The sequence below is a fragment of the Hippocampus zosterae genome, chromosome 9 (genome assembly GCF_025434085.1).
Source record: "Hippocampus zosterae strain Florida chromosome 9, ASM2543408v3, whole genome shotgun sequence".
Classification (NCBI taxonomy): domain Eukaryota; kingdom Metazoa; phylum Chordata; class Actinopteri; order Syngnathiformes; family Syngnathidae; genus Hippocampus; species Hippocampus zosterae.
Window position 1 is genome coordinate 14,942,222 of NC_067459.1, and position 27,296 is coordinate 14,969,517.

General features: G+C 41.3%; 1 protein-coding gene across 3 annotated transcripts in view; it reads right to left on the bottom strand.

Moving 5' to 3' along the window:
• itga7 (integrin, alpha 7) overlaps positions 1-23,527 on the bottom strand; it is a 29,458-nt gene extending 5,931 nt beyond the window's left edge. The window contains exons 1-20 of one of the 3 annotated variants that reach the window (XR_007964043.1): positions 23,100-23,527; positions 11,227-11,354; positions 10,940-11,019; positions 10,559-10,814; positions 9,403-9,534; positions 6,427-6,634; positions 5,902-6,098; positions 4,869-4,957; positions 4,644-4,771; positions 4,481-4,576; positions 4,331-4,392; positions 4,063-4,232; positions 3,587-3,733; positions 3,322-3,437; positions 2,969-3,155; positions 2,801-2,875; positions 2,115-2,194; positions 1,936-2,013; positions 1,561-1,663; positions 861-1,067 (exon numbers count right to left, since the gene is read on the bottom strand). Coding sequence is in view for 2 of the 3 variants with exons in the window: in XM_052075439.1 (XP_051931399.1) it covers positions 861-1,067; positions 1,561-1,663; positions 1,936-2,013; positions 2,115-2,194; positions 2,801-2,875; positions 2,969-3,155; positions 3,322-3,437; positions 3,587-3,733; positions 4,063-4,232; positions 4,331-4,392; positions 4,481-4,576; positions 4,644-4,771; positions 4,869-4,957; positions 5,902-6,098; positions 6,427-6,634; positions 9,403-9,534; positions 10,559-10,814; positions 10,940-11,019; positions 11,227-11,354; positions 23,100-23,293 (2,733 nt within the window). In the remaining variant the exon portion in view is untranslated. Of the gene's footprint in view, positions 1-860; positions 1,068-1,560; positions 1,664-1,935; positions 2,014-2,114; positions 2,195-2,800; positions 2,876-2,968; positions 3,156-3,321; positions 3,438-3,586; positions 3,734-4,062; positions 4,233-4,330; positions 4,393-4,480; positions 4,577-4,643; positions 4,772-4,868; positions 4,958-5,901; positions 6,099-6,426; positions 6,635-8,772; positions 8,881-9,402; positions 9,535-10,558; positions 10,815-10,939; positions 11,020-11,226; positions 11,355-23,099 lie in introns of all 3 variants that reach the window. The other 2 variants (XM_052075440.1, XM_052075439.1) reach the window with 2 other exon arrangements.
• Positions 23,528-27,296: the final 3,769 nt, after the last annotated feature.

A 27,296-nucleotide genomic window follows, 5' to 3' on the forward strand; every position in this document is an offset into this window, starting at 1 on the left:
AACAGTTTGGCAAATAGTGTGTGAATCTACAAAAAGATGATGCGAGCTCTTTATGGAATTGATGTTCTCAGTCAAACTAAACATATATAAATATAATCATTTTTGGTGCATTTAAATTGAATTTCCCACAGGCTTAATCCAACATATAATGGAAAACTAGTCAGAGTGTTAAAATCCTTTAAGCAATATTTGAACACAAAGGGTGGCTCAACACAGACAGACAATATCACAATACGCTAAGTCATATATTCTTTATCCCCTGCCAAAAACATCAACATAATATTATTGACATTTATTAAGCTACGGAGATAACAAGAACATCATGGGGCCAATTCTTGGTTTTTCTGTATGACTGTATTTTATTTTCCTGTCACCTGGTGGCTAAGGCGGGCAAAGCAGAAGGAGCCGCACAAAGAATTGAATTGAACTGAGGCATGAAATCATTTTGCACAAATTTGAATTATTAACATTATATTTTAATGTTCTACTTTTGTTCAATGTTTTTTGAAAGTACAACTTTATAAATAACGCCATCCATTCAACCATTTTCTATTGCGTTTGTCCTCATTAAGATTGTGGGTGAGCTGCAGCCTCGCCCAGTTGGCTTTGTGTGAAAGGTGGGATACACCCCTGAATGGTTACCAGCCAATCGCGAGGCATGTAATCGCCCCCAAAAATAATAAAAACAAGAACCTTCACACCCAGTGACAATCTTAAGTCTCAAAGAAGCCAATCGTGCAAATGTGAAAGGAAAAAAACCCCCAAGAAAAATCTGAAGCATCTTGTAGCACACCCACTTTTGGGCTGCTCCACTCTACATGAAACATAAAGTGAAGGACTTTCTCTCTTATCACGCTCACCGTTTGATTGACAAGCTGCGCAGGTGAGGGACCATGCAGACTCAAAGGGTTCATCGCTTCCGCCGGAGTACAGTGTGATGCCAAATGGCCATCGAAGTTCATGCTGACTGGGTACAGGAGCCACTTGCCATTGGCTAGCTCATAGGGCCACATAATGTTGAGGAAAGCGGAGCCAAGCGTTTGCAGAGCTTGTCCGGGATTGGCCACCTGGTTGTGGGGGGGACATGTCATCTCAGCAAATCTTTTAACCACACACCATAGTACAGTAAACTGTTCTGTACATTTGAACTTGTCAAAATTGAGATGTTCGAAATCTTTCAAACTGAAATTGCAACGTTGCCGATGTAACAGTCAATCAAAAATGCGCGTGAGGTTTCATCCACAATTTTTCTTTCTCCTGTATTTAAACTTAAGTGAGCCATTCAAATGCGGTACATGCCGTATGCATTACACATAAACACTTCCCCCCTTTTGTGGTGACCCTCTTCTTTCTTGACAATCGCACCGTGACTTTATGGTTCAATAACAGTAATACAGTAGCCTACAATATACTGTGTGTGAAGCCTGACAACCCGATACACAGTCACAGCTTTCACATCATATGTAGATGATTAAAAATCACATCACACCAGCCAGACTTCAGGCGGACGTGGTCTGAAAATATGAACTCGCTTAAAGTGGAAATGCCAACGTTCCTCACCACAAACTCAAAGTCCACCGGGCTGCCGACGTCCTCCAGACTGCTCATGGCGCTCTCACCCTTAACAGCACCGCTGAAGAATAGTTGGTGAGGACGAGCCAGCCTGCAGTAACACACAATCACATCAACAGTAGGGACAGCTGGGCGCATGCAAACATACCTTGGAATAGCTGAAACATGTTCATTGAGTTTATTTCAGCAAATAATAATGCAATATTATTTCTCTATGGTTACCTGAAACCATTCTACCCACAATATCACCTTTATAAAAGCAGTTGATTTTTGTTCCGTATCATCTCTTGTGTTGGATCTCATGAAACTGAAAGGGTGTACCTAATATTGTGGCCGGTGAGTGGACAGTAAAATGTTACTTACCCACTGACAGACAGAGGGAGCTCGATTACAACTTTGGCCACTGCCGTGATTGGTGCCAGGTCAGGCTGCTCGCTGATGCTGTGGACCAATCGTGAATACAAATCATAAAATAATTATCAGCGTCAGTGTACTGTGTCGCCATTTTGAAAACGTATCAAGAGTCCAAAAAAGGTACTTGCGTAGTCAGCTGGAGCTCGGCGGTCAACTCAGTGGTTTCAATGGTGATGTTCGCCGTGCTCAAGTTGATGGTGAATTTTAACTAAAAAAAATATTCGAACAGATGGATTCTTATTCGATGATACATTATTAATACATATTTATTCTACATTAGGAGTTTGTGTGGTTATAATAGTATTGTTCTGTTGAATGAGATGTTTTTAAACTCTTTATTATTATTATTATTATTATGACTACAAAAATATTTTTTAATAATATATAATACTCAAAGTGAATATTGCATATCATCACATTGAAAGACATTTTGGAACAAATCTACAATAAAACCACTATTATACCATTCTAATATACAGTACATTACGACAACAAAAATATAGGGTGTATGTTTATTCCTTTATTTATTTTTATTGCTAGTTAATTCGCCAGGCAGTCATGCAGTTAGTTAATTAGTTATTTTACAAAACTGAACATGAATGATTGAAAGTATTTTACTTTTTTCCCTTGCAGCTAAGCAAAAATCACTTCAATCATATTGAGCAGTGATTTAAATTTATATAACTACGGTAACTAACTTTTAACCATTTAGCAGAATTTTTCAGCCCCCAAGGGAACACTCATGAAAGACATTAAATTTACTTGCTAATTAAAGACAATCATAATCACGTATTCAATCCAAATGGGGGCTCACCTTGGTGTTTCTTTTCACGGGATTCCCCAGGTCACATTCTACGTCGGAGCCATTCTGGTTGGCTTGACACCTCATCTAAAAGCAAGTCAACAAAATCAGCAAAAGTTTGAAAAAATATCGAAACATACCGCATCATGTTGAACGTGCTGGGACGGCTGCCCAAATCACCTGAGCAGGCACCCTGGAGCCAGCGTAGGACAGCGTTTTCGGAAGAGAGACCAGCAGCTGAGCGGCGTGGGCGTCATCGCCGTCCTCCTCGGGGCGTAATGGGTCAGAGGGCATGTTGGTGACGGTGATCTCCAACACCACCACGCGCTGGTCCGACAAGGAGAACACCTGCACGTCATCCTCGTCCCTGAGATGCACAGTCAGGGTGAAGATTAATGGCAATTTGAACCGAGCAAAGACGGCTGCAGAGTGGCAGGGCCCATTCATATTTGGGCTACCAGTTGCTAGGTAGCAGCCAACGCCATCCATACTATCCACTCTCACGCATGCATGTTTTGTACCGACACACTAACCTTGGCAGGGGGGTGAACAGGTCAGAGGTGAGAGGCCGCGTTCCAAAGCGGTAGCTCAGCTTCATGTTGCTCTGGCATATTTTGTCCTGGCCGCATCCCTCGCGCAGGAAGTTCACCTTCAAGCAGGGAAGAAGTCACCGTGGTGAGTAGATAGTGAAAGTGCAAATTAAATAAATCACCCCAGACCTGTACTGCTACAAGTATGACTTTTAATAGTGAATTGATTGTGTAGAGTGGTCGTAGTAAATGAATAAAGCTGACATACCTCCGAGTGCAGCGTGTTGGAAGGTGACACATTGAGCACAGGACCCAGTTTCTCCAGCCTGTTGGCTGAGTGTCTGCGCGGGGGCACGGGTTGGATCGTGTGGGTGATGTCCAATGAGATTGGCCGCAGTTTGTCCCTGATGTTCTCCTGCATGGAGGGAGGAGTTCGTAAATGTTTCGGAATCACAACGACAGCGCTTAGTGGTCACTGCAAATGTTGCGACGATTATCCGTGTCATCAGCTGTCATTTTAACTGGGCCCTTTAGTTTCAATCGTTGACTCGATGACTGATTGAATAAAGGTTGAAATGAAAACCCTTCACACTCCCATTCATACCATTACTGAGTGGGAACTGAACATGGATTAGAAAACTGATGGATGGTTGACTCTTTTCAAATGGCCAACATACACATAATACTATGAAATGTTACATTGTGCTAACCAGCATGCCGGTCCTCAAGTTAAATCTTACTGACATGAAGTTGGAAAGTAGCGGTGGTGCACGCCGGGTGTTTCTGACGATGCAGATCCACCTCCTCCGTCTGCATGTACTCTGGTTCCAGGGAGCTCCGGCTCAAGAAGTTTACACGGTGGGGGAGGCCCAGCTTCCTGCGCTCCGAGTCGGCTTCAAAGCGTACCACCAGGGCTTGAAGGCGCATGGTGCGCAGCGAGGGGGAGGGATTTACATGCGATAAGGGTATCAGGATTAACGTTATCAGTGAGACACTTGATTATTTTACTCACTTATATGTGGTGAGTAGTGCACTGGGTGGGCTGCATAGACAAAGCAGGCCTTGACCTCGATGCTAAAATGGAAGAGTGGCAGGGGAGAGCAAACAGATCAGCAAACACACGAGAAGCTAAAGTTACATTATTGATCGGAAATACTCTTACCAAACTCCATCTCTGCCCTTACAGTTAGGCTGGGCCAGATCAATGTATTGTGGGTCAATAGAGATTTCCCGAATCACGTGAATGACTGGGTGAGACCTTTGCGGACAAAAAGGAACGATCAGAGGAATGTGAAAAGAAGACTCGCCAAATACGCTTTTTATACCTGAAGAGCACCACTGAATTATTGAGCGAGCCCACGGCGAGGTCTGGATAGTGGTTCTCATCCACATCCAAGCCACCTGAGATGGAGTATCCAAAACGCCTCACTTCAAAGTCTCGGCCATCCAGCACCTAAATTGTCACAGGGAATACACAATGACCTGTTTACGTCCACTCCTTAAAAAAAGTTGTTGGGTTTTTTTTACATCTTTAAAAAAAAAAACCTCACCTGAGCGGGTTTGGTTTCGATTCCTGCATCCGAGCCTCGATAGATGAACACCTTGCCGTCCCCGTCGAACGGAGCTCCAACAGCGATGTCTGGGCAAGGGTTATAACAGTTATGAATTTTTCATTCGAGTTATTTTTTTCCTTTCCTTTTGACTTTTGCTTTTTAAATTCAGTTGGTTTAATTTCGTTTTTACAGCAGGAGGTTATTTTTGGAACGTAACCCCCGTGATAAATGAGGGACCACGGAATAGCAAAAATTAAATAAATACATTTTTAAGCGTGTTATTTGGTTATTGTATTTAGTTTTGGTTCATTTTATAAACATAGCATGTCATTTCATATAGTTTGCATTGTTTTAAAATATTTTTTTGTTTTTATCTTATTTCATTTTTTAAGTTTCGTTTTTTTTTTTTGGGGGGTGGGGGGTTAGTTTACATTGACTAATATTCTTGGTCTGCACTTCCCTTTATGCAAGTCACTGTTTTTCTGGGGATTTTTAGTATAAAGATGGGTTCTCAAAGTTTTTGGATTCAGGGAACTTTGCAGGGGGACATTTTTCCAAGGACCCCCTCAGAAATCCAACACATATTAAACATAACTACCACATACAACTCCAAAATGCTCTTGTCTGTAAAAAGGTGCCTGTTTTTGAGTACCGGTAATCGTAATTGTACAATAACAAATTTATAGATATAGAGAAAAAACTTGTAAAGTTGTAAACATACAGTTATATAGGTTAGGTAGCAGTAATTGTTTTAATAGGCTTCACGCAGTTTTGACAAACATTTCACGAAAGGACTCTGGTATGTGTCGCGTCTCTCAAAAGTCAAGCCAGTTTGAAGGAAATTATTGAACACATACAACTTTTGGTTCAGTTTTAAAAGGACACTTGGTCATTTGCAGGAACGCAATGTTTTATGCTGTGATAAAAAATAAAAAATAAACAGTCATGCTTGTCTGAAAATACAAGAGCGTAAATTCAACATAAGACTCTGAATGCATTTCTGCATTCCCCAACGGCGTTTGACTCTCACCTCCATATCCGTCCTGGTCCAGATCGCCGATGTTGTTGACCGTCATGCCAAACATGGAGTCATACGTCCCATTGAGACGGATGGGCCGGGCCTGATCGTCCCAGTGACCGAAGGGGTTCAGGTATACGTAGACAGCACCGCCGATCTCTGCCTTACGGTCAAAGAAGTTGGGCGCTCCCACAATCAGGTCAGTCCAGCTAAAGAGAGGAACAATTATTAAATAACCCTTCAAGACACGGTTATGGAGCAGCATTGATCACCTAGTTTCCATCAAGGAGTTTGGTTCATTTTTGTTCCATACTTGAATCTCACTCCGGTTTGTTTTTCAAGGCTTTTGTGTAGTACCTCACTGTCATATTGTCATGCTATGACACTATTGTCATGCTTTATTGTTCTCAGATAGTCACCCGTATTTGTTTAGCATCAGGGTTTTCCATATCCCAGCCTTAAACTTCCTGAACTGAACCGTCGCATTTGGTGGAAATTGAAGTACGGAAGACACCCGCGTCTACTCTCTCTCCTCACCCATCATTGTTGAGATCAGTGGTCGCCACGGAGTAGCCGAAGGAAGATGCCAGCTCCTCTCCCCAGAAAATGTGCTCGGGCACCAGCCGGTAAACGTTGTCCTTGCGTAGCAGCACCACAGCCCCCGTGTGATTTGCCCGCGGTGCACCCGCCACAAAGGTCAACTCTCCAAGTCTCATTATTCCCATGGCCGAGTCGACAGAGAATCCTGGCCAAGGAGGCGAAAGGGGGGTAGTTAGACTCAGGCATTAGTAGTATTGACCATGGGGGGGTGTGGGTGCTGCTCTATTCTCATCTTCTGACTAATGAAATGTATGCCTAAAGTGACTATTGATTTTATGCCCAACCCCAGATGGGGCTTGCAAGTGCTCGTCGGTCCGCCAGTATGTGGGGTGATCTATGGAGCTTTTCAGCTCATGTCTCGTGAGGTCTGCATCGCTTACTTTTAGTGAAGGCATGTAAACATTGTGACGAGACATTAACCAGATTTACAGCCTTGAGCAGGGATTCCTAAACTGAGGCGAGTACTCTCTGGGGCATTTGTGACGTTAATGGTCTAATGATGACACATATGGATTCCCCCCGCATGCCCCCCCATAATTATGGGCTTTGTTTTGATGATAGGTGCTCCAACTTTTGAAAACTGTGGCGCACCCACACGGTGGATAGGCTACAGTGACAATACAATAATAACTCAATTAGTTTTGTGTGTGTTTTATGTGTGTGTTTGTGTGTGTGTATACAGTGTAGAAGTACGATTGTGGCAGGTGTCAAAGAGTATGTGTGGTGTGTTTGGGTCAAAACAACAACAACAACAACAACAAAAACAGATCATTAACTATCTAAACAGAAGCAGGCACATGCATTTGTTGCAACATGCTAGGGGTGTGAGTGACAAAAGTGGGGATGGTCTGTCTCACACTTAACATGTGGTTTAGAAAAAAAAAAAAAAAAGGAGGCGACAAGGCCAGGACAAACATCGTGCAGCTCTGAGGACAGCAGGTGAAGAATGTCTGCAGTGTAAAACATAAAAGCGAGGTCAGAGGGGCTACTTTGGCCACACATAGTGTTTACAAGTTCAAGCGCAAATTATCGGTAATAGAAACTAGATCCACTTGGGAGACGGTAAGCAATGATAATCAAATAAGATGAAAATAAAACATTGTTTCTGATATTTTAGTCAAAGCGGTTTTTCTGAGCGTATAGTATTTAATTGCACATATAATGTAATTGTTACATTTACAAATGTATCACTATATTTTTTACCAAAAAAAATATTTTTTAAAAATTCCAAACATGTTCAGTTTAGGTCATTTTACTATCAGAATTGTTTAAAAAAACATTCCAATTTATTTCAATTCTTCACGATTAACTTTTGTTACTAAATTCTCCTAAGAACAGACTTTGTTCCTCGGGCATGCAGTTGTGTCATTTCTTCTTGTTAGGATCAATGGAGGTCATGTGAGTTATTAAAAAAAATCAAGGCTAAAATGTCACAAGGGAATTAGTGCTGTCTAGGGAACGGCAAAATAAGGAATGGGGCGAAAGGATGAACAGGACTGGAAGGTATGTGAATTAAGAGATTTACGGAGATCCACGCAGTCAGTGAGACGAGAGAACACCGCAATCCAACGTTAACGATGAAAAGGTCCCGTTAAGTCAACAATGGGTCATTAAGCTTAAACACGACATAGGCAAAAAATACCTCAAAAGAAGGTGATGCACTTAAAAAACACCCGATAGATCAACCCTTGTTAGTGAGCACACTGAAAAAAGACAACACAGATTTGGAAAACGCAGAATTGAGATGACAAAGACCTACAGACACAAGAGACAAACTCACTGTTGTTCCAAGAGACAACCACCCAGTGATGGTGGAATGCAGCCAATGCTGTTGAACCCTCCTGATTCAAATGATCAGGATCATGTTTAGGCTTCTGCAGAGCTTACTGATGAGCTGATCATTTGAATCAGTTGTGTTGGAGGGAGGAAATATCCAAAACAGGAAAGATGATCGCCCTCGAGAATAGAGTGTTGCCCACACCTGGTGTAGTGGTTCATTCATGTGCCTTCAGTATAGGGCATGGGCTTCATCTTCTAAACTTTGTCTGGATGGTTCGAATCAGACGTGATGAGTGGAATAGAAATGAACGGATGGATGGTTACGACTTTGATTTTTTGGGGGGGTGGTTGTCTCTTAACAGTAAAAGGGACAAAGTCCAACACAGATCAAAATCTGGACTGCAGAGAGGATTAACACTAAGAAGAAGAAAATTGATTTTAGGGCTACTTCTATGTCAGAAAAGGCCAATCAGGTCCAAAGAACAACACATCACACCTACAAACCTAAGTAGCTATTATGGGTTACATCCTCAAAGGCTGTGGGCTTCTTGGAGGGCTCCAGAGTTTTGTACAGCAGTGCGTCTTCAACTGGGCTAGCCATGAACAAGAGCCCTATGGCCCAAGACAGGAAAGGAAAGGAGGTAGAGGGACCAGTGCAGGTAGGGTGACAGGGTGGTGAAATGTGAGGGAGGTAAAGCGGGTGATGGAGAGGTTGGGTGAAAAAGAAAGGGGGAGAGGAGGGTGCAGGTGAGACAAGCCGTGATCGATCGATGCTGTGTTTTGGTGGGTGGGTGGGTGGCAGCAGTTTTTTCTTGCAGAAACCTCCCCGGCTCGAGTGACAGCCCTCCGGGTTCAGAGTGTACCCTGATGTCTCAAGGCCGTCATCGGATCATTTGGAACCAAATATAATTTCCGGTCCAGAAATTCCAGACACCAAATCCCAGCCATGAATGAGTTGAAAATCTCAAGGTTTCTGGCCATGAATAAACCCGCAGGAATAGATAGGGTCACTGCTCGAGTTGCAGCCTGGGGCTATATCTGAGAGCTGGTGGGGGTACAGTCTGAGCCCTAGTCGCCGTTCTCCACCAGACCCTCGCTTCCGCTCCAGCAGTGAGCAGGGAGGGCAACTCCTACCCAGGTAACTGTGGTAGGGCACAGGGATGAGCCGGGCATTAAGCTGTTTCTGATCCGCCACCTCGTAGGGTCCGTCATCATAGAAACCAAGGTCGAGCAGCGTCTGATTAAGCAGCTGCACGCGCATTTCACCTGAAATGGAAACGTGTGAGGCCACAACATAGCCATAAGAAACATTTGTACCCTCCCAACACACTGGTGGTATAACCATCTTGACGATGACACTTCAGACAAGCACAAAATGGAACATACTTTGACCTGTACTATTCTGCAGTATTCATCCTTTGTGCTGCTGCTCTGGGTCCAATTGTAAGATCGTATCATCAGTCAATTTCTTTTTGATCATGTTATTCTGTTAAATAGTCGAAAGCTGAACATACACTGTGTGTTAGAATGGGGCGTTCAAAGAATGATGGCAAATGGCCATATAGCCAGATGGATTTCCAGTCAGAAATTCTGGGGTGATCTTGCAACAGTTAAATCAAAATTACGACTAGATGAAAGTAGCGTATCGGGCATCTGTCATCATAAGTGCATTGGAATCGGCTCCTGCTCACCTTGTAACCCTGAATATGATAAGTAGTAGAAAAAGGATGGCTGGATGGATCTGATTCTGAAGACCCTCGTCACAATCAAACTACTGTATATGAGATCACTAAGAATTCTTAGCTGTGAGGAAAATCATTTACAGATGGTGTGAGATAGAAAAAGAAATCAGGGACATGGAGAAGACCTCAGAGAAGTGCCCTGAGACTTTTTCCTTACGTGCGCAAAGTGAATGCACATAATGCTAAAATTGCGAGAACAGTCCTTGGATGGAAGACTGAGGACAAGTTTACTTTCCAGTTGGCATTTTGTGGGTCAAGAAAACCCAAGCATTTTATATTTACTACAGCAAGAACTTTGGTTTGATGGGAGACTTCAGACATTTCCTCTTTGCAATTGGCAGATGGTTTGTCATCCGCATGACTAATTGTCATCAACATTTATTAACAGCACTGAAAATGTAGAAACAAGTTGTCAGTTTACCATCTTGACCATTTCCTGTTAGTTTTTTTCTCGTGTACATTTACTGACTAAACAAGAAGAAAGAGTCTGCAAAAGTTCGATTTCAACGCGTTCATAGCGGCATCTTCATTCCTACAGGCCACCGCACCTTTCCAGTTGTACGTGCCCGGGGCCCCAAACAAGATGAAGTTGTTGTCTGGGGTGAAACTGACGGAAAGACCCTGCTGACAGAAGCCAAACTGCTCGTGACCCTGCGGCCGACCCTCACAGAACTTCCATTCTCCTCCGTCTAGGTCGTCTCGCTCCGTCAGGTCTTCACTCAGGACGTAGCAGCGTCCAATGGGATCACGCGTCTCGGAGGGTTGGTGCACACGCTGCCTGAGCTCGTACAGGTGAGCGCAGGTCTGCGGAGAAATAGTAACCAACCTTTGTGCTATGACAGAACATGTTTTTTTAAATCAAGAGATCCTGACATGACCTTGCTTATTTGACAATAAAGTTGTACTTCACTTGACTTGACTTGACTTACCACCACCTTCCCTCCAATGCCTTGGCTCTTGACAGTAACTCCCAGCCACTGGTTGTCTTTGTTCTCTTTATTTAGACTCACTGCAGGAGAAGAATAGGAAACAAGATGAAAAATAAGTCTCGGATCTGGTCCTAGTGACAAGGTGGCCTATACGCCTCAAATTTCTAAAACACGGCCCTTTAGGTTAATGGAACCAGGAATGTTATTTGTTACTTTGATATTGTTTCACTCTATCAGATGTGACTCAATGGAATTATGTGCACAGTTGAAAATGAATCAAAACTTACCTTCACCATCAATGTCCACCCTCTCACAGTCATATTCCTCAGGCGTGATAGGACACTTGAACAAAGCACCCGGTCGACTACCTCGCAACAAACCCTGGCCGGCAGCCTGCGGCGCCCCCACCAGGATCCTAAAGCAACACAAATTTAAGAGTCACTATGATGGATGATCCCAGGATGAATCGATCCACGTATCGAGGATGAATCCAATCTACAAATGTTGGTCAGTATACAGATCAGTCATTAGACGTAGCACCACCAGTTAATGTGTGAGATCTAAGGATTATTCAAGGAATCATTGACACTGATATTTTGACCTCTGTTTGATTGTGTACATTTAATACTCCAATCTCGAACAGATTCACGTCAGTCACAGGACAACATGCAGAAACTAAAAGTGCAATCTGCACTAGTAGGAGATAGAAAACATGGTTTCACATTATCTTGACTGCGGTACAGCTCTGCGTGGGCTCTATCTCATTTGCTTTGGTTCTCAACACTCGGCCAACACTACGTGAAGGCGAGCAAAAGCCTTTATTCTCACTGAGCTGGGTGCTGATATTTGGGGGGGGGGGGGGGGTGGCAGAGCCGCTGCCCTCTGCCTTATTAGGAGCGCAGATTCTTAGGCTTACCGGCTATTTTAAAAACTGAATGTTGGGCCACATTCCAGCCAACGCTGTCAGCCATGGCGGATGCATGGAAGCAAGTCGTCAAGACACAGATGGGAAGTGGGGGGAGTAGGGAAAGTAACGAGGGAAAGTTAAAATAGGACAAGTAAAAATAGTTAGCCTCAAGGATCATCTTTTGTTTTCGGCTTAGTCAAGCATGTGTGACTAAATTGCTCTCTTCGGTCAGAGTATGGTTCCGTAGTAAATGAGTAAATTTAAAATGTAACAGTTAATTAACAATTCATTTTGGTCTGACATTTCACAAACTACATTTATGTTGAGTTTCAACAGTAATTTGTTACAATGATAGCATTAGCAAGTTAGCCTTTCACAGTAGTTTTGGTAAGCAGGAGAGTTTCAGTGGGCTGAACAGTTAACGCTTTCATCTCACGTGTCAACAATTGTGTACAACGAATGAAGATCATTGCAGCAGCCGTACTACTTATTTTTTTCTGACCGCATCCGCCTGAAGGAGGCATCTATTTTTATGTGCCTAACATTGATAAGATTCCACAATTGCATGTAGTCCGGCCTTTTGCACACCGTAATTCCTCATTGTTCAGCGATGAGACAAAGTCTCTTTGTCATTTTCAATTGCTAGCTCATCTTTCAGCAAACCCACGACATGCACTACGAAGCTTTGTGAGATTTATCTGTGTGTGTGTGTGTGTGTGTGTGTGTGTGCACCCATATGCATGTGTGTGTTAGTGGCGTAACATAAATAAAATTACCCCACCACCACCACCACACACACACACACATTGTTGACATGGCCACACTGTACTGTACACTGCCGTCATGAGACCGTGAGATCATATTCGGCAGTTGGGTTTTATTTGGAAAAACCAGCATTAACTGTCCACATTACATAGCAGAAAATTCAACATATGACAATTAATCCACTAAGGGATTAGATAAATACCTGCGCTAGGTGCCCCTTCTTATGGAATCGTGCAGACAAGCTGAATGCTCACTGATTTCGCCTGAAAGTAGTTCATGCACAGGTCAAACTAACCAAAAATGGCCATACCCTTTGTCTGCTCACTGACAGAGTGTGATGTGTTCTTTTTTGTTGCCTGGATAACAGCAAAAATTACATTTCTCATAATTTTTCATAATATGATGACAACCAGTATTTGCTACCTAGTCATTAGTAGTTGTTGGTGTTTATGTGTGAAACCTGGTTGGCAATCACCCATTGATAACAGTCCTCTCATTGGCTGAGGTGGGGTTTTTTTCAACATTTTCAAAATAATACTTCACAATTAAAATTATGTCTAATCATGAATTAGTTTCCATTTACAGAACAGTAATCATTTATTCTACAAAAAATTGAAATGTGAGAATGCATAATGGCAAATATAAAATTGTATTTTTAAAAAAATCACATTTTTTTTTTTTATTGTACTAGAGTAAGGTGTCATTGCACATCCACTACAGTAGGTGACATAAAACAGAACATTTGTGACATCTGGTGTGGCATACACACCGAGTCACATTGTTGTTATGCTATAGAACAGTACCATAGGTATCAACTGAACAGCTGCTAATAATGCTTGGAAGACAAACACTGTGCACCGATAACAAGATTTGTCACCTAAATTAAGTTGGTGTTAAACCGATGAAGACCAGACTGTGACCAAACATATGCCACCAACAAGCAGTCAATGACTGATCAATAACTGACACTAACAGCAATTAGCGATATGAAGATGAAGGATTTTCTTCTTAGAACATAAACAGCAAAACATACCAGAAACTTGCGCTTGCCACATTATTCATTGACCCTAACCCTCACACACCCAGTGCAGTCCAAGGAGTCACATCTCTGCAGACAACAGAGTTCAACATCACTTGCCTTTGCATACATACTGTAAATGTACCTATAATTATGATTTTACTCAAATGGACGGACACAGGGACTGGTTATATATATCGGAAACATTTAACCCAGGGTCCAATAATAATGAGGGGAGCTCAGAGGTGCCTGTGTTAAGCACATTTGTCCATCGGTGTTTAGTAGCAACCAGTTCTCTCACTAAAAGTCAGCTGGCGATGAGGATAAGTGACAGAAAATGGATGGATGGGTACCTTATTTCTATCAGCACAAACTCTCCGATATCTTTTCCAACCATAATATTCCACGAATGGACCGTGGACAACCATCCGATTTTGTGAAACATTAGTTGGACACTCAACATTTTCTCCAGGATTTCTGATTGATGAACCACCAAATCTCTTCTCCCACACTTAATATGTTGGATGGACAACATACTTTGGAAGGCAGCTTTGGAGAATCAGCAGGGGGGTGAGGGGCTCATCCTCTTATTGTCCCGAGCTAAGACTGTGACCTCTGATCTGGATGCACAAACACACATTTGCAAAAGGCCAACATGGGCAGCCGCACAGACATGACTACGTGCCTGAATCTTTATCCACACGTGTGCATAGCTGACAGTAAAAATCTACCTACCCTAACTGTCTAAACGAGGGCTTAGTATCCGTACCGCCGCCTGTCTTTAAAACAATTGTTTTCGGGGAAATCTCGCTGTGGAAAGCAACAGCTGAGAATGAGGTGCTCTGAATCATGATTTGTGCCACCATGAGCCAAAGAAGGAGGGCATAGCTAATGCATAAAAAAGTGGGGAAAGAGAGTGACAGAGACAGCTGGCAATCCATGCGAAAACCCCTTCGGGACGCTGTGGTTCAGTGCCAGGGGAGGTGATTCAACACAATGATTTGTTTCAAAAGAAGTTTTTGAAAGAAAAAAAAAACAATTGGGCCAACTGCAAAATTCCCTCTGAAATTTTATCTCATGATCCAGATTATTTTTTTTTTTTGTTCTACTTCTTCCTTTCATAACTTTGCTGCTGTGAATTTGGAATTTCTCCATTGCGAGACTAATAAAGGTTTACTTAAGTGTTTTCTTTTCTTAAGATATTGATTGCAGTACCATTGGGAAACTTTGAGATTTGAAGACAAACAGTTCCAGAAATGATGGATGCCAGCCCTCCATTTTCTAGACTCCTTTACCTACTCAGAGTTATGGGTGAGCTGGTGTCTATCCAAGCTGTTGGGGCAAAGGTCAAATACCCTGTCTGACCTGGTGGTGTAAAATTCAGAGTGAAAAAACTTTAATCGTTTTGTTTTTAAGTAAATATGATTTTTTTTCACTTTATTACAGCCCTAATATGTGCCATGCTAAAATTGTTTGCTTTTTGCACCACATGAGACAAGTGAGACTTGTGTCACATACATCTTGAACTAGTCTCTCACCCCTCACAGGCTGGCCCTCTATTGATCAACATGCAAATGACGATTTCCAATGCGCAACTAATTGGCCCTTTAGGAGAATATTCACATCTGTTCTGGAAGATCCAATGCTATTCTCCTCCTTATTAATCAATTGATCCATCCATTTACAAGTTTACCTACTGGGACTGTAAAATCTACTGGTAGATTTTACATGGCATACGATGGATGACAGCTATCCATCTATATATTTTTGATCCACAGTAAGAGAAAAAAATTCCAAAAGGAACATTTATTCTTACATCGGACTGCAAGACAAACCCGTCAAATAAAATGGTTTAATATCCTGGTTGGTTCGTGACAGCTACTGTATCGAGATGCTATCATCTGATTGATTCAACCGCAAGCATGTGTGCGCACACACGCACGCGCACGCCTTTAATCAAAAGGTGAGGTGGCTTATTCATCCCCACGGCTCCTGTTTGTGTTCGACCCTCCCCCATGTTAGGAGAACATGAGCGCCAGGGTCGACCTCTTGCTTTCTCCTCAAACAACCTTGATGACACTTGAATAATTAAACACTAAAAACAAACGTGTCACCGACGATCTCGAAGTGGAAAGGATGCCGTTTTTTCCTGCTCTCAGTGCGGCTGAAGTTGTGTTTTTCTTGCTGACGGTGCACATTGTCCCCGCTCTCACTCGGCTAATATTCCTGAAAGCTTTCAGGCCTGGTACCAACGCTTCCCGCCGAGCTTTTGTCCGGGTCATGGCAGACCGACGGATTGCTAAATAGACAGCCAGCGAATGCTGTTCATGGTGAGAGTCTAATAAATCCTTACTCCTTGTAGGTAAGCAGTGAGAAAAACGGGCGACTCGGATGCGCTGCCAAGGCTTTCACGTGAATGGGCTGCAGGAGATTTAATGACAAGAGTTACTGTAGACAGATCATGAATTGAGTTGGGCGATGGGGGAGGCCATTCTTAATCCATGACGGAGGAAGGCTAAGAGGTGAGGGGCCTTCTTTTATTGTGCCTTTGTGATGCAAATCAACAAGTCCGTTTTGTGTGTGACAGAATGGTGCAGGGACATTGTGACACATTTAAAGGCATGTCAAACTCATTCTAATCACAGGCCATATTGTAATTATGGTTTCTTTCGGAGGGCTGTTATGACTCTAACACCATATAAATGTATAATTGCCTCATCAATTGAATTTAGAAGTTAATATAGTTTTAATTCCTTCTGTCATTTTTCTCCAACAATTCATAACCCCAACGTCATCCGCAGGGATGATGCCGAGAGTTGGAAATGACTTCCTTGAATACAAAAGCTGACCTAAAGGGTTCAGAGGATAAAGAGGAAGCACAATAGACGTCTTTGAAGGCCGCATTGGCGAAACAGCACTGATGATTTGTGAGCTGCAGAAAGACACTGCATCACCCGTGCTAGACTTTCAACTAAACACCGAGGCAGGAAAAAGGATGTAGCACTTCCATTGGATTGGGTCCAGCATTCAAACTGATGTGGTGGCAGTGCGCCAAACACATCGACGAAGAAGGCTACATGCTTTGGAAACATGGATGATTAACACCAGTAAAACGTGAGTGCTTCATTTGAGTGGAAGTGCTTGATTGCATTAAGTGAAAGCAAGATTGCCACACCACTGCAGTTGGAACGTTACAGCTACGTGACTTTCATCAATTACGTTAAACACAGGGGCAGTTTGGTGGCTTCGTGATTAGCATGTCTGCCGCACAGTTCTGAGATTTGGGCCTTCCGTTGAGGAGTTTGCGTGATTTCACCAAGTACACGGAGGTGTGAATGGGATGCGGTATCTGCAGACGATGCACCATTTGTATTTTAAATGGAATAGATTATTTATTGGTTACTTTTAATTTATCCAATCTTTATTTTTGATTTTAAGGAGTTATATTTGCTCTCGTTTTCCTGGATGATCTACAGTACGTCTCTACCCTCACCCATAGTCACAAGCTGTGGTTCATGACCGACACAAGCGGCTGAAATGAGTTTCCTCCACAGGGTGCCTGGGCTCTCCCTGAGAGATACCAGTAGGTTGAGAAGAGTCGAGCCACTGCTCCTCCACATTGGAAAGAGCCGTATGAGGAGGCTCAGGCATCTAGTCAGATTGCCTCCTGGATGCTTCTGCACACGTCCGATGGGGAGGACGCCACTGAGAATACTCAAATCACGCTGGCAAATGTCTCCTGGCTGGCCTAGGAAGACCTCGGGAAGAGCTGGATGAAGTGGATGGGGGTAGGGAAGTCTGGGCTATAAAATGTTATCATTTTTTAAATTGTGATTTCATTTTTTTTTCAATTCTATATTTTTTCATTTTAAAATATTGTAATTGTTATTTTATATTTAAATATTTATTGTGTATTTTTAAATATGCATTGACATTTTAAAAACGGTGTATTTTATTCGTAATTATTTTGATCTTTTTGTTTTTTTCATTCATTTTCCATTTTTATTTTAAATTTGAAGTTATAATCAGTATTTTTACTTTAAATTAATTTTTATTTTTATCTGAATATTTTAAAATATATCTTCAACTGTATTGATTTTTATTTTTTGTTTTGTTTATTGTAGTGGCTGTATTTTATTTTGTTCACAAATGTTTTCAATTTGATATAGTTCTTCATTTGCAAATCTATTTTACTTTATCTTTGTTTTCATGTTTTAAGAAGATGAATTTTATTCATATTTCCTTAATCGGCACCTTCTAACCACGTCTTCCTTTTTTTTGAAAATGAGACTCTTGATCCAGTTTGTGTTGAAAATGGTCCGATGTTGAATTTGCTGTTGTGAGTGACAGCTGGGGGCTTGAACACGAGGAGTTTCCTGTCTTCCCCATGTGCTCAACTATTAGTGGAAGCGCTTGTCATTTCAGTATAAATAGCACATGCACACATAACTCCCACTCGAATGCCCCCGTCGTCTGTCTGACAGTAGTGGCAGCAGCAGCAGATTGTTAAACCGCTTTGAGATGCCAGCAGCCCTCCGCGTCCAAGTCCAAGTAACAGAAGCAAGTGCTTGTGCGCACACTGAGGAGATTGTGTGTGGCGCGGTACAAAGACACTACAGTAGCTCACTGCACCAACCCCAAGAAGCCGGGCATCAGCGTGGGCTTCAAGATGCCTTCTGCTGATGGCCGTCTTTCACAAAGCTGTTTTGATTTTTACAAAACGTCTTTGTGCCTCCGATTAATGATGCTCACGTCTGCACGGAAACTAAGAACACCTTATTTTCACTTCACCAGTGACGGGGTGTGTACATGTGAGGCCACAGCATTTGATGCTTAGGATTTGCAGTTTTATAAGCATATTTGCGTGAATGCATACTCTAGGAGTTCTGTGTTATCCAGACTTTTTTCTTCATTTCTTCATCTTTTTTATATCAGGATGTACTCAAGGGGATGCCACTATTTCAGGAAATACAGTCCATCTAATAAAGGATTGGTTGGTTTTCTGTCAGGTAGTAAGTTTTTCGTAACTTTGTGTTGCTGCTTACATCAGGGCCAAGTAGGTACTGGGAGTTTCTGTGAAAAAAAAATCTTGCTATGTGACACTGACTTTTCAATGCTCATTCGTGCTATCTGCAAGTCTGGAGTGCAACAGCATTGGTCTGTCAGGATTTTTCGAGTGTCAGAAGGAGTGTTTCGGGTTGTATTGGATCGTGTGAACCGAATGAAGTGTCTGGAACTTCAAAGGAGTTATCATCATATCACAATCAGCAATTGCAATGCAGTGCAGTGTGACCTCAGGCAAGAGTCACACACAAAAAGCTCTGCCGCATTCAAAGAGCAGATGCATCACTATAGCATCTGATTTCAACAGTTCGGGGCAAGATGTCTCATCATGGCACAATTTAGAATGCGTCATCTGAACCGCTTAATGGTAATGTATTATTCATACAGGAGAGTCAGTTTCCTTGCATTTGTTTGATGAATAATAAAGGTTGCTTTCAGGATCAAATCTATTCAGCTCATGCTGAGGTTGTGATATTGATATCTTCATTTCTGGGAATTGGACCCATAATGCGGCATGTAGCATTGATATGTTTACTTTTAGGCCATTCTGTTTTGAGATATTACACCTTTTGTAAACTTTTTCCAACATGCAAATGCCTTATTCCTACTAACCCCACATTTCATTTTAATCATGCAAATATTTTTTATGTTTACAGATTAAGTAGTGGGAGGGGGCGGGGGGACAATGTGTGTGTTATTATAGCATCCCTCTATTACATTTTTTATGTACTTTTAACTGTATTCGCAGTTTAGGAATCCTTGTTTTACTCTAATCATTACACAAGGACTTGGCGATTCCACCACCAAAACTTAGTAGGAAGTCTGAAACTTGACCTTTCCAACAAAAATGGTGTATGCTGTCTTCTCCACATAATAAATCACGTAACACTTTTAATATATCTGGACGTTATTTAGTCGTAGTAGTAATTGGTAGTGTGTGTGTGCGTGTGTGCCATGTTTGTATGAATGTACATACAATACATCCTCACTTCTGATTCGAAATTCAAATGATCTCCATCACCTTTTGTCTGTTTTGTAACACTCTCTGACAAATACTATGATCAACCACCAGCTGATTATAATGGTTGCATTGTAGCGCTACAATCTGTTGGCCATAAGCTAATATTTTTGTTTGTTTGCTTGTTTGTTTTCACTTTCACAGCTAAACGATCACACCAGAATTGGCCGAGACTATTGTCCACCAACTACGATAAAAAAATAAGTAAAGACAAATTTTAAAATGCCGTACATGTCGCTGAAATGGTAAATGGCACTTACAAAGTGCTTTTATCTACACCATGTTAAAGAAAGTAAAACTAACAGTGGTAGCTGAAATTGAGGTTGATACGGGCAAAGTAAAAAATAAAATTGCTAATTAATTAATTAAGGTATTGATTTATTTTTTGGGGGGTTCAACAGAACAATAATTTATAATGCTTACTTTTTGTTGTTGTTTTTATATCTATTATTGTAATAAAATTCCACTCCGGGTAAATAGAATTGGATCCATTCATTTGTGTACCAAATATTGTGGCCGTTGAGAGTAAACATGTCCTCGAGCGTTGCCATCCAACAATATTTAGCTGAAAATATCAGCCAGTCGTCCATACATAGCGATGGAGTGATGTTATGAGCACCCACGTTTCCACACCATCCATGCCATCGCTTTCTTGACTATCTTCAGGTCTCTCCTCAGCGCAGCAATCTGACACTTTTGGCTCAAGTCACTTTAAATAAGACACAGCCATGCTGCTGCACTGTATATGTACTGAATTACTTTTTACACAGTGGCTTTGCAGCTGATGTCACAGCGTTGGTCTGAGCAGGCGACAGCGTGACTGCGGTGCAGCTAAAGTGGGCAGTTGACAGTTAAAAATGGAGGAATACTTTTATTAGCGTGGTGCTGTCTACTGTAGAGAGGTCTTTATTTGTTCAGATAAATTCTCTGGACCACATGCGCCCACACTTTTTCAGCATGTGAGCTACTTATAAAATGATCGAGTCCAAATTACCTATTTATTTATTTATTTATTTATTTGAATTACATTTAAAATTCCTAATATGTGCGGTATATGTTGATGTACTTTGCATAACTGCATGATCCCATACATATACACGGTGACATGCAACAGATGTAAGACTGACTGCTCTGTATGTCAATCAAGTGTCAAATTTCACATCGGATGATAGGCGGGAGCCTAACATTTTTTTGTTTCCCTTCATGATGCTTCAATAAGAGAAGGATTGCTTTTAGCCATGTCTGTCACCTTTTGTTTTTTTTGTTTTTTTTGCATGACAGTGCATGCTGGTTGTGTAACTCCCTCTTCTCGAATCAAAAAGAAGGAAGAGCACATAAATGGGTGCAGTAAGGATCTGCATACTTCAAATCAATACAGCGCTTAATAGCTTGCATTAATCATTTCTCTGCACATATGCGCATAAGTCCCACTCAGTTGCTGCTTGGCAGCGCTTCTAAAGTGAAAAAAAAAGACCACAGGATGAGATTGTACAAACAGCTGGAATGGAGTGAGGGCCTGATTTTAGAGAAAGAATACGTCAATTCTTGGATGGAGGAATACTGATGACAATCAATAAACCTGAAAGACGTGTTTAATGAAACGATCTCCAACGTCTGCTGATTCATCACATGTTCCCACCCGCCCTTGACTTCCCGTTCACTCCATTAGCTGAATGCACAGCGTATATTCAAGTCATGCACCCATTTGAATTACGGGTATCCCGACAATCGTTTGGCACAACGATGCAACAACACCAATCCAGTGGCAGAATTTTTATTCTCCACTTGGTGTTGCAGCAACAAAGTATGTAACACGATGTACGAATCTCCCCAGATACAGAGTGTTGATGTATATTTAAGTTTTTGGGGCCAAGTGGTAACAATTCTACATTCCATGGAGAGTAATTAAACTTGGCTGCCAAGATCCGCCCAAACTCACAACTTTGGCTCTGAAACAATATCCCTCTTTCGAGTACAGTAGACCCCCTTGGAAAATGCTTAATGATGGTTTATCAGATTTTTCACAACTACTTTTTGAGGGTAATATGCAATGCTTTTATAATGGGTGTGCCTAGCCCTTGTGAATAACAGGGGCCCACTGTACAGTGATTCCCAATTACTGTGCACTGTGCGACGATCAAATTTCAATTCATTGTTATGAAAATTATTGATTTACATTTGTGTTGATTCATCTATGCCAGAGACACAATCTGCGTAACCATCTGTTACCATGCATACATCAGAATGATAGCTTTATGGTTTTCTTAGATTAATACGTGAGTAACGTGAGATAACATCATCTTAAGTTATATACAGTACATATCTTTGTTTTTTTGTGTTTTTAATGTAAATTATTTTTCCATGCCTTAATTAAACATTGGGAAACACTGGTCTACTCTACCCAGTGAGGCCTGACTGATTAATCGGCCAGCCTATTTAATCTGCCAATATTATTTTATTTTTAGTTTTGCTGCTGGAGGCTGTAAATTTCCCCAGTGTGGGACGAATAAAGGATATCTTACTTACTTAAAGTTTTTATTTATTTTTTTAAATTGGCAGAAAAATGAAGATTTTTTGCCTTTTTTGCATGTGAACAAATGCAACCAGAAGATAAAGATAATCACATGTAAACATTCCACCCACCTCCCAAACAAATCTGAAAAACATTGGCCATTTTTTGCCGATGTTTCTCTATGCTCTAAAGTTGAACAAATGCTGAAGGACAAAGTATTGTAAAGTAGTCAAATGTTTTGCCTGTAATTCATATCTTTATTGCTGGCACCAAAAAGTATTTTTATTTATGATATATTATTAATTAATTAATTAATCAATCATGCCATTCATCAGCATTTTACTCTGCCAATTTTTAGCCATAAGGCTAAAATAAAATCAATTTCAATCAATCCCTAAAACCCAGTCAAGCCCACAGCATGTATTTTTCTTCATTTGATCTTTAGTTTGACAGCATATTTTAACTAGGAGTGGCATTAATTAACTTTTTGTCCACTGTCAGGAAATATGCTGAATTCAGTTGGGTTCTTTTTTTTCTTTTTTTTTTTCACAAGTCAAAGCAAAAAACAAAAAATAAACAATCAGCCACAAGATGGTGAATATCTCATGAAACTCATGTCACTCAAATTTCCAGGGTCCAATGTGCTTTTGTAGATTAAATGTATAATGTTTGTAACTGGGGCGGCCCGGCGGTCGACTGGTTCGCACTCGAAAGCAATGGAACACTCTAAATTGTCCCTAGATATGATAGTGAGCGCAGATGGTTGTTCCTCTATGTGCGCCCTGCGATTGACTGGCAACCAGTTCGGAGTGTTGCCCGAAGACTGATGGGATTAGGCTGCAAAATGCACGTGACAGGTGGAAGTTGCAAACTCACCAGCTCTGAGGTTCTGGGGTGAGCTGCTGGTGGAGAGCGAGAGAGAAACCAAAAAAGGTCCCTCGGTCCCCCAGCTTGTGTAGCGTGTGAGTAGTATCCAGGTTGAAAGCCCCCACGTGGTTGAGGAGAGTCAGCAGAGCCCACAGGAGACCCATCCTGGCCCTCAGGTGTCCACCCAGGGCCGCTTCTGCCATGCTGAAGCTTCAAAAGCAGAATTAGAAGGTCTCCAAGCAATTCCGAGGAGGAAATCCTGATCTTGCGGCGGGAAATCCTCTTGTTGTGGCTTTTTAGTGCAGTCTGTGAAGCGGGCGGGGGGGTGGCAGCCTGGGCTCAATGTGCTCCCGTTGGCTACCAGAGTGCAAGTGTGCAGTCCGCGCCTCCTCCCCTCTCCTGCTCCTCTGCGCACCCGGGGGAGACGAGGGACGACAAGTGCCTTGAATAGCCCCACTCACTCCTCCCCCCTTCATCCTTAGACACACACACACACACACATACACACGTACACACACACACACACACACACACACACGCACGTTCTCAGCTGACAGCAACACTCAAAGGACCGCTGCCAAAATACCAGGCAAGGTTGTCAAGGTACTTGGGAGCTACTGAATAGAGACAGAGTGGGTGAAGAAAAAATAAATATATAAAAATACACCAGACAGTTTTATTTATCTGCTGGGTTCACACAGTCCAAAAGACTTCAATTTTTAGATGCCACTCATTGAAATGCATGGAAAGATGCAGTTGGACTGTTGGGAAATGTATGTGTACTTGAGGCATTTTAAAACTTATTTTAATTTGTTTGTTTTGCATTGAAATGTCAAACATGTCTTCGTCATATTTTTGGTAATAGTACCTGTAGGTCAGCAGTGTTTCATGTTTTACTTCTTCATTGCGATAATGATATTTTTGCTTTTAGCTTGTTCACGGCTAGGCTTTAGACCAGTGGTCACCAACATGGTGCCCGCGGGCACCAGGTAGCCCGTGAAGACCACTTGAGTAGCCCGCCAGTGCCTGGACATTGTGATTTGCTAGTAGAAATTATGATTTAAAAATGCAAACATTGGCAGTACTGTGAGACATTTCGAAACACGATCAAAGTCTGACAATTTAAATCATCAAGTATTAAAAATAACACATCCTCATATTATTGAAGGTATTTTGGACAAATATGTTATTTCAGACGTGTATCAATTTGGTAGCCCTTCACACAATCGGTACACATGAAGTTGCTCTCACCCTCAAAAATGTTGGTGACACCTGCTTTAGACTGTATTGTGGCGCCTTTGAGATTTATTCCAGCAACACGCACATTAAAATGAGTGAAAATTTTCGCAAGAAAAATAGCACACTCATGAGAAAAATAGCACTATATAAAATTAGACTTTACATAAACATACCGTAATCATAGAAATATAATGTCAATAAATCAAACTGTTTTTGATTTAATTAACATTAATCTGTAATGTAACCAACTTTAAAAAGAATGCGTTATTGTTAGCGTAGGTAACAGATTTATTTCATAAAAGAATAATTAAATATAGAATGAAATAAAATACGAAACTTCAAAGCACTAACATTTATTTAATTTTTCTCAAATTCATCCATTTTCCATGCCACTTATTCACTCTAGCCTAACAGTTAGGATGGAGCCTCTATCAGCCTATAACGGATGTGATAATTATTTGTGTTTTAAGTTTGTTCAACATTCGATTCCAAAATGATCCAGGAACAAAACAAACAAAACAGAAAAAGGATGCGTGAAAACTGCTGGCAATTAAATAATCGGTATCATTCTGACGCAGCATACACCCCATGAAACAAGATGGGGATTTTGTTTTAATTGACATCATTCCTTCACATAAGCAGTTGGTGGATTCTATCCAAAATTAACTGGAACGTCCCACCCATCAGCCAAAAAAATATCTATGTTTATACTGTCCAGTAACTAAGAAACGGTGAACAGGAAGTAGCGCGCACGCATCCACACACACGCGCACACAATGGAGGGACAATCTGGACTAGATTAGAGAGTCCACATTGAGCTACAAAAAGTTGGACGTTTTGCAGTTTCTGTGAGAAGACAAAACCGTGGGAAAGGTCTATCCACACGTTGACTTTTGAAACTAGTTTACATGCCAGCCGTGTGTTGTCAGCTGCAGTTGGACCACCTGTGTGCAGCTGTCACCTCAACTGTTGCATGCAATAAACCGTCACATTTGTGACATATTAGATGACGATTAACGTGCTCGTCGTAAGTTACCTTCACACTTTGCGCTTTTTGATGAGACGAAAACAGAGGGATAGCCAGCAGGAGGCTTCAAAAAAATTTTACTTTACTGTTGTATTTTTCTGCAATCATTCTATTTCTGTTTTTTTTGTTTGTTTGTTTTTTTTACTGGTGGGGCAGGTGTACCGGTATATCCTATTCTAACATGTAAAAAAAAGTGTTATTTAATTTTTTGTTTTAAATCCCCTTTCATACTGTGTGGGAAAGTTCTGTGTAGACAACTTGGAGAGAGGGAATCAACGAATCCACTTGGGAGTTTGCTCCCACACACAAACCACGCATGTGAGATGCGCTGTGGCCCGCGCAAAACATTTTTTCAACAATCCAGATGGTGTTTTAAAGGATATCCTTAACTTTCCCAACAATGTTATCGTAAATTAAAATGTGTTCTTTAGTTAGCTTCACACCTTCACTGAGTGTAGAGGGGGAGCAAAAGAGAGGGAGGATTAATTGTTGACTTCATGCATCTCCAAAAAGTTGTCTACTCACCATTAATGTGACGGAGCCAGACGCCATACTTGGAAAGCGACGCTCATCACATTCCAGTCTTCTGTTTTTTATGTGACAATGACTATTTGTTGTTTTCGTCATCTTGTATTGATGGCTACACCAAAGGCCGACTGTTCTATGGTTATGATCATATATTTTACCCTCTTTTGCTGTCACTGCTATGTCACAGATCAGGAATGTCAAAAAAATGAATGCCGTTCTGTGGTTATGAAAACAGCTTTAGTAAAGCTCATTTATTTATTTTCCAAATAATAGATATTTTAAAAGCATATGTTTTTTTATTGGAATCAATTTTTTATACACAGTATATTGTATAAAAATTCACAGTACAAATAGTACATATTTAATATTTTAAAATTGAAATGTTAAATGTAAATTAAGAACAAAAATAATTTGATTTGTTCAAATGGTCAAATATGGTTACTTTCCACATTTACTAGTGATACGTTGAATGGGAAATTGGCTGTACTGTTCTTCCAAAAAAAAAAGATTAAATGCCTGACTATAAACAAAAATAACTAATGTTTATTTTTACATGAACTAAGTAAGCAATGTACAGTGTAAGTAAAAGCACATACGATTAAATTAATACATATTTAACAATTATACATTTTCGTGCTATTATCTTCCTGATATCAACGAAGTGTTATCGGTTGTGGATTTTCTCTTTGTAACACAGGTTGAATTACGACTTGTACGAGGTAACAGTATCCTGCACAGTATCCCATGATCGCAGTATCCTGACGTGAAGGCTCATTAGAAGTCAGAGCATCATCTCAAGGAGAGAGCTTATTTTAGACCTCAAACAGGCAGCACATATGGGCAGGGTCATTTTTCCTGTTTTAGCCAGCCTTCCCATCCATAGTCAGCACTATTACTGTATGGATTTATTGACTCAAAGGCGGTAGGAGTGGGGTTGGGGCGGGGGGGCTGTAAGAGGGCGTGGTGCTTCGTACTACAGGATTAAATCCAAGTACATCCATGCTGACTCTTTAACGACACTTCCCTGAAGGAGGCTGAGCTGAATGCAGCTGTTTTCCCACACTTGGATGTGCATTTTGGGATGTCGAGGAGGGAGGAAAAGTAGCACGTTAATCATAAGATGTCACCTTGTCAAAATGTGACAACAAAAGTGAATCAAGTCCAAATAAACATCCGAGTGCTCCTCTGCTGTTGACTTGAGGACTTGATGATTTATACTTTGGGAAACAATAGGGAGTGTGACAACATTATTAAATGACTCTCTTTCCTGTATCCGTTTGCATCTTGCAGCCTGTGTGCTCAAAGTTTAAGAACAGTGAGCTCTAGTGGTCAATTGATGTTATTGCAGGCATTTCGAGTCGGCAGGCGGTGTGGAGCAAGAAAGCCTCTTTCCCATATTTGCAATCATGACA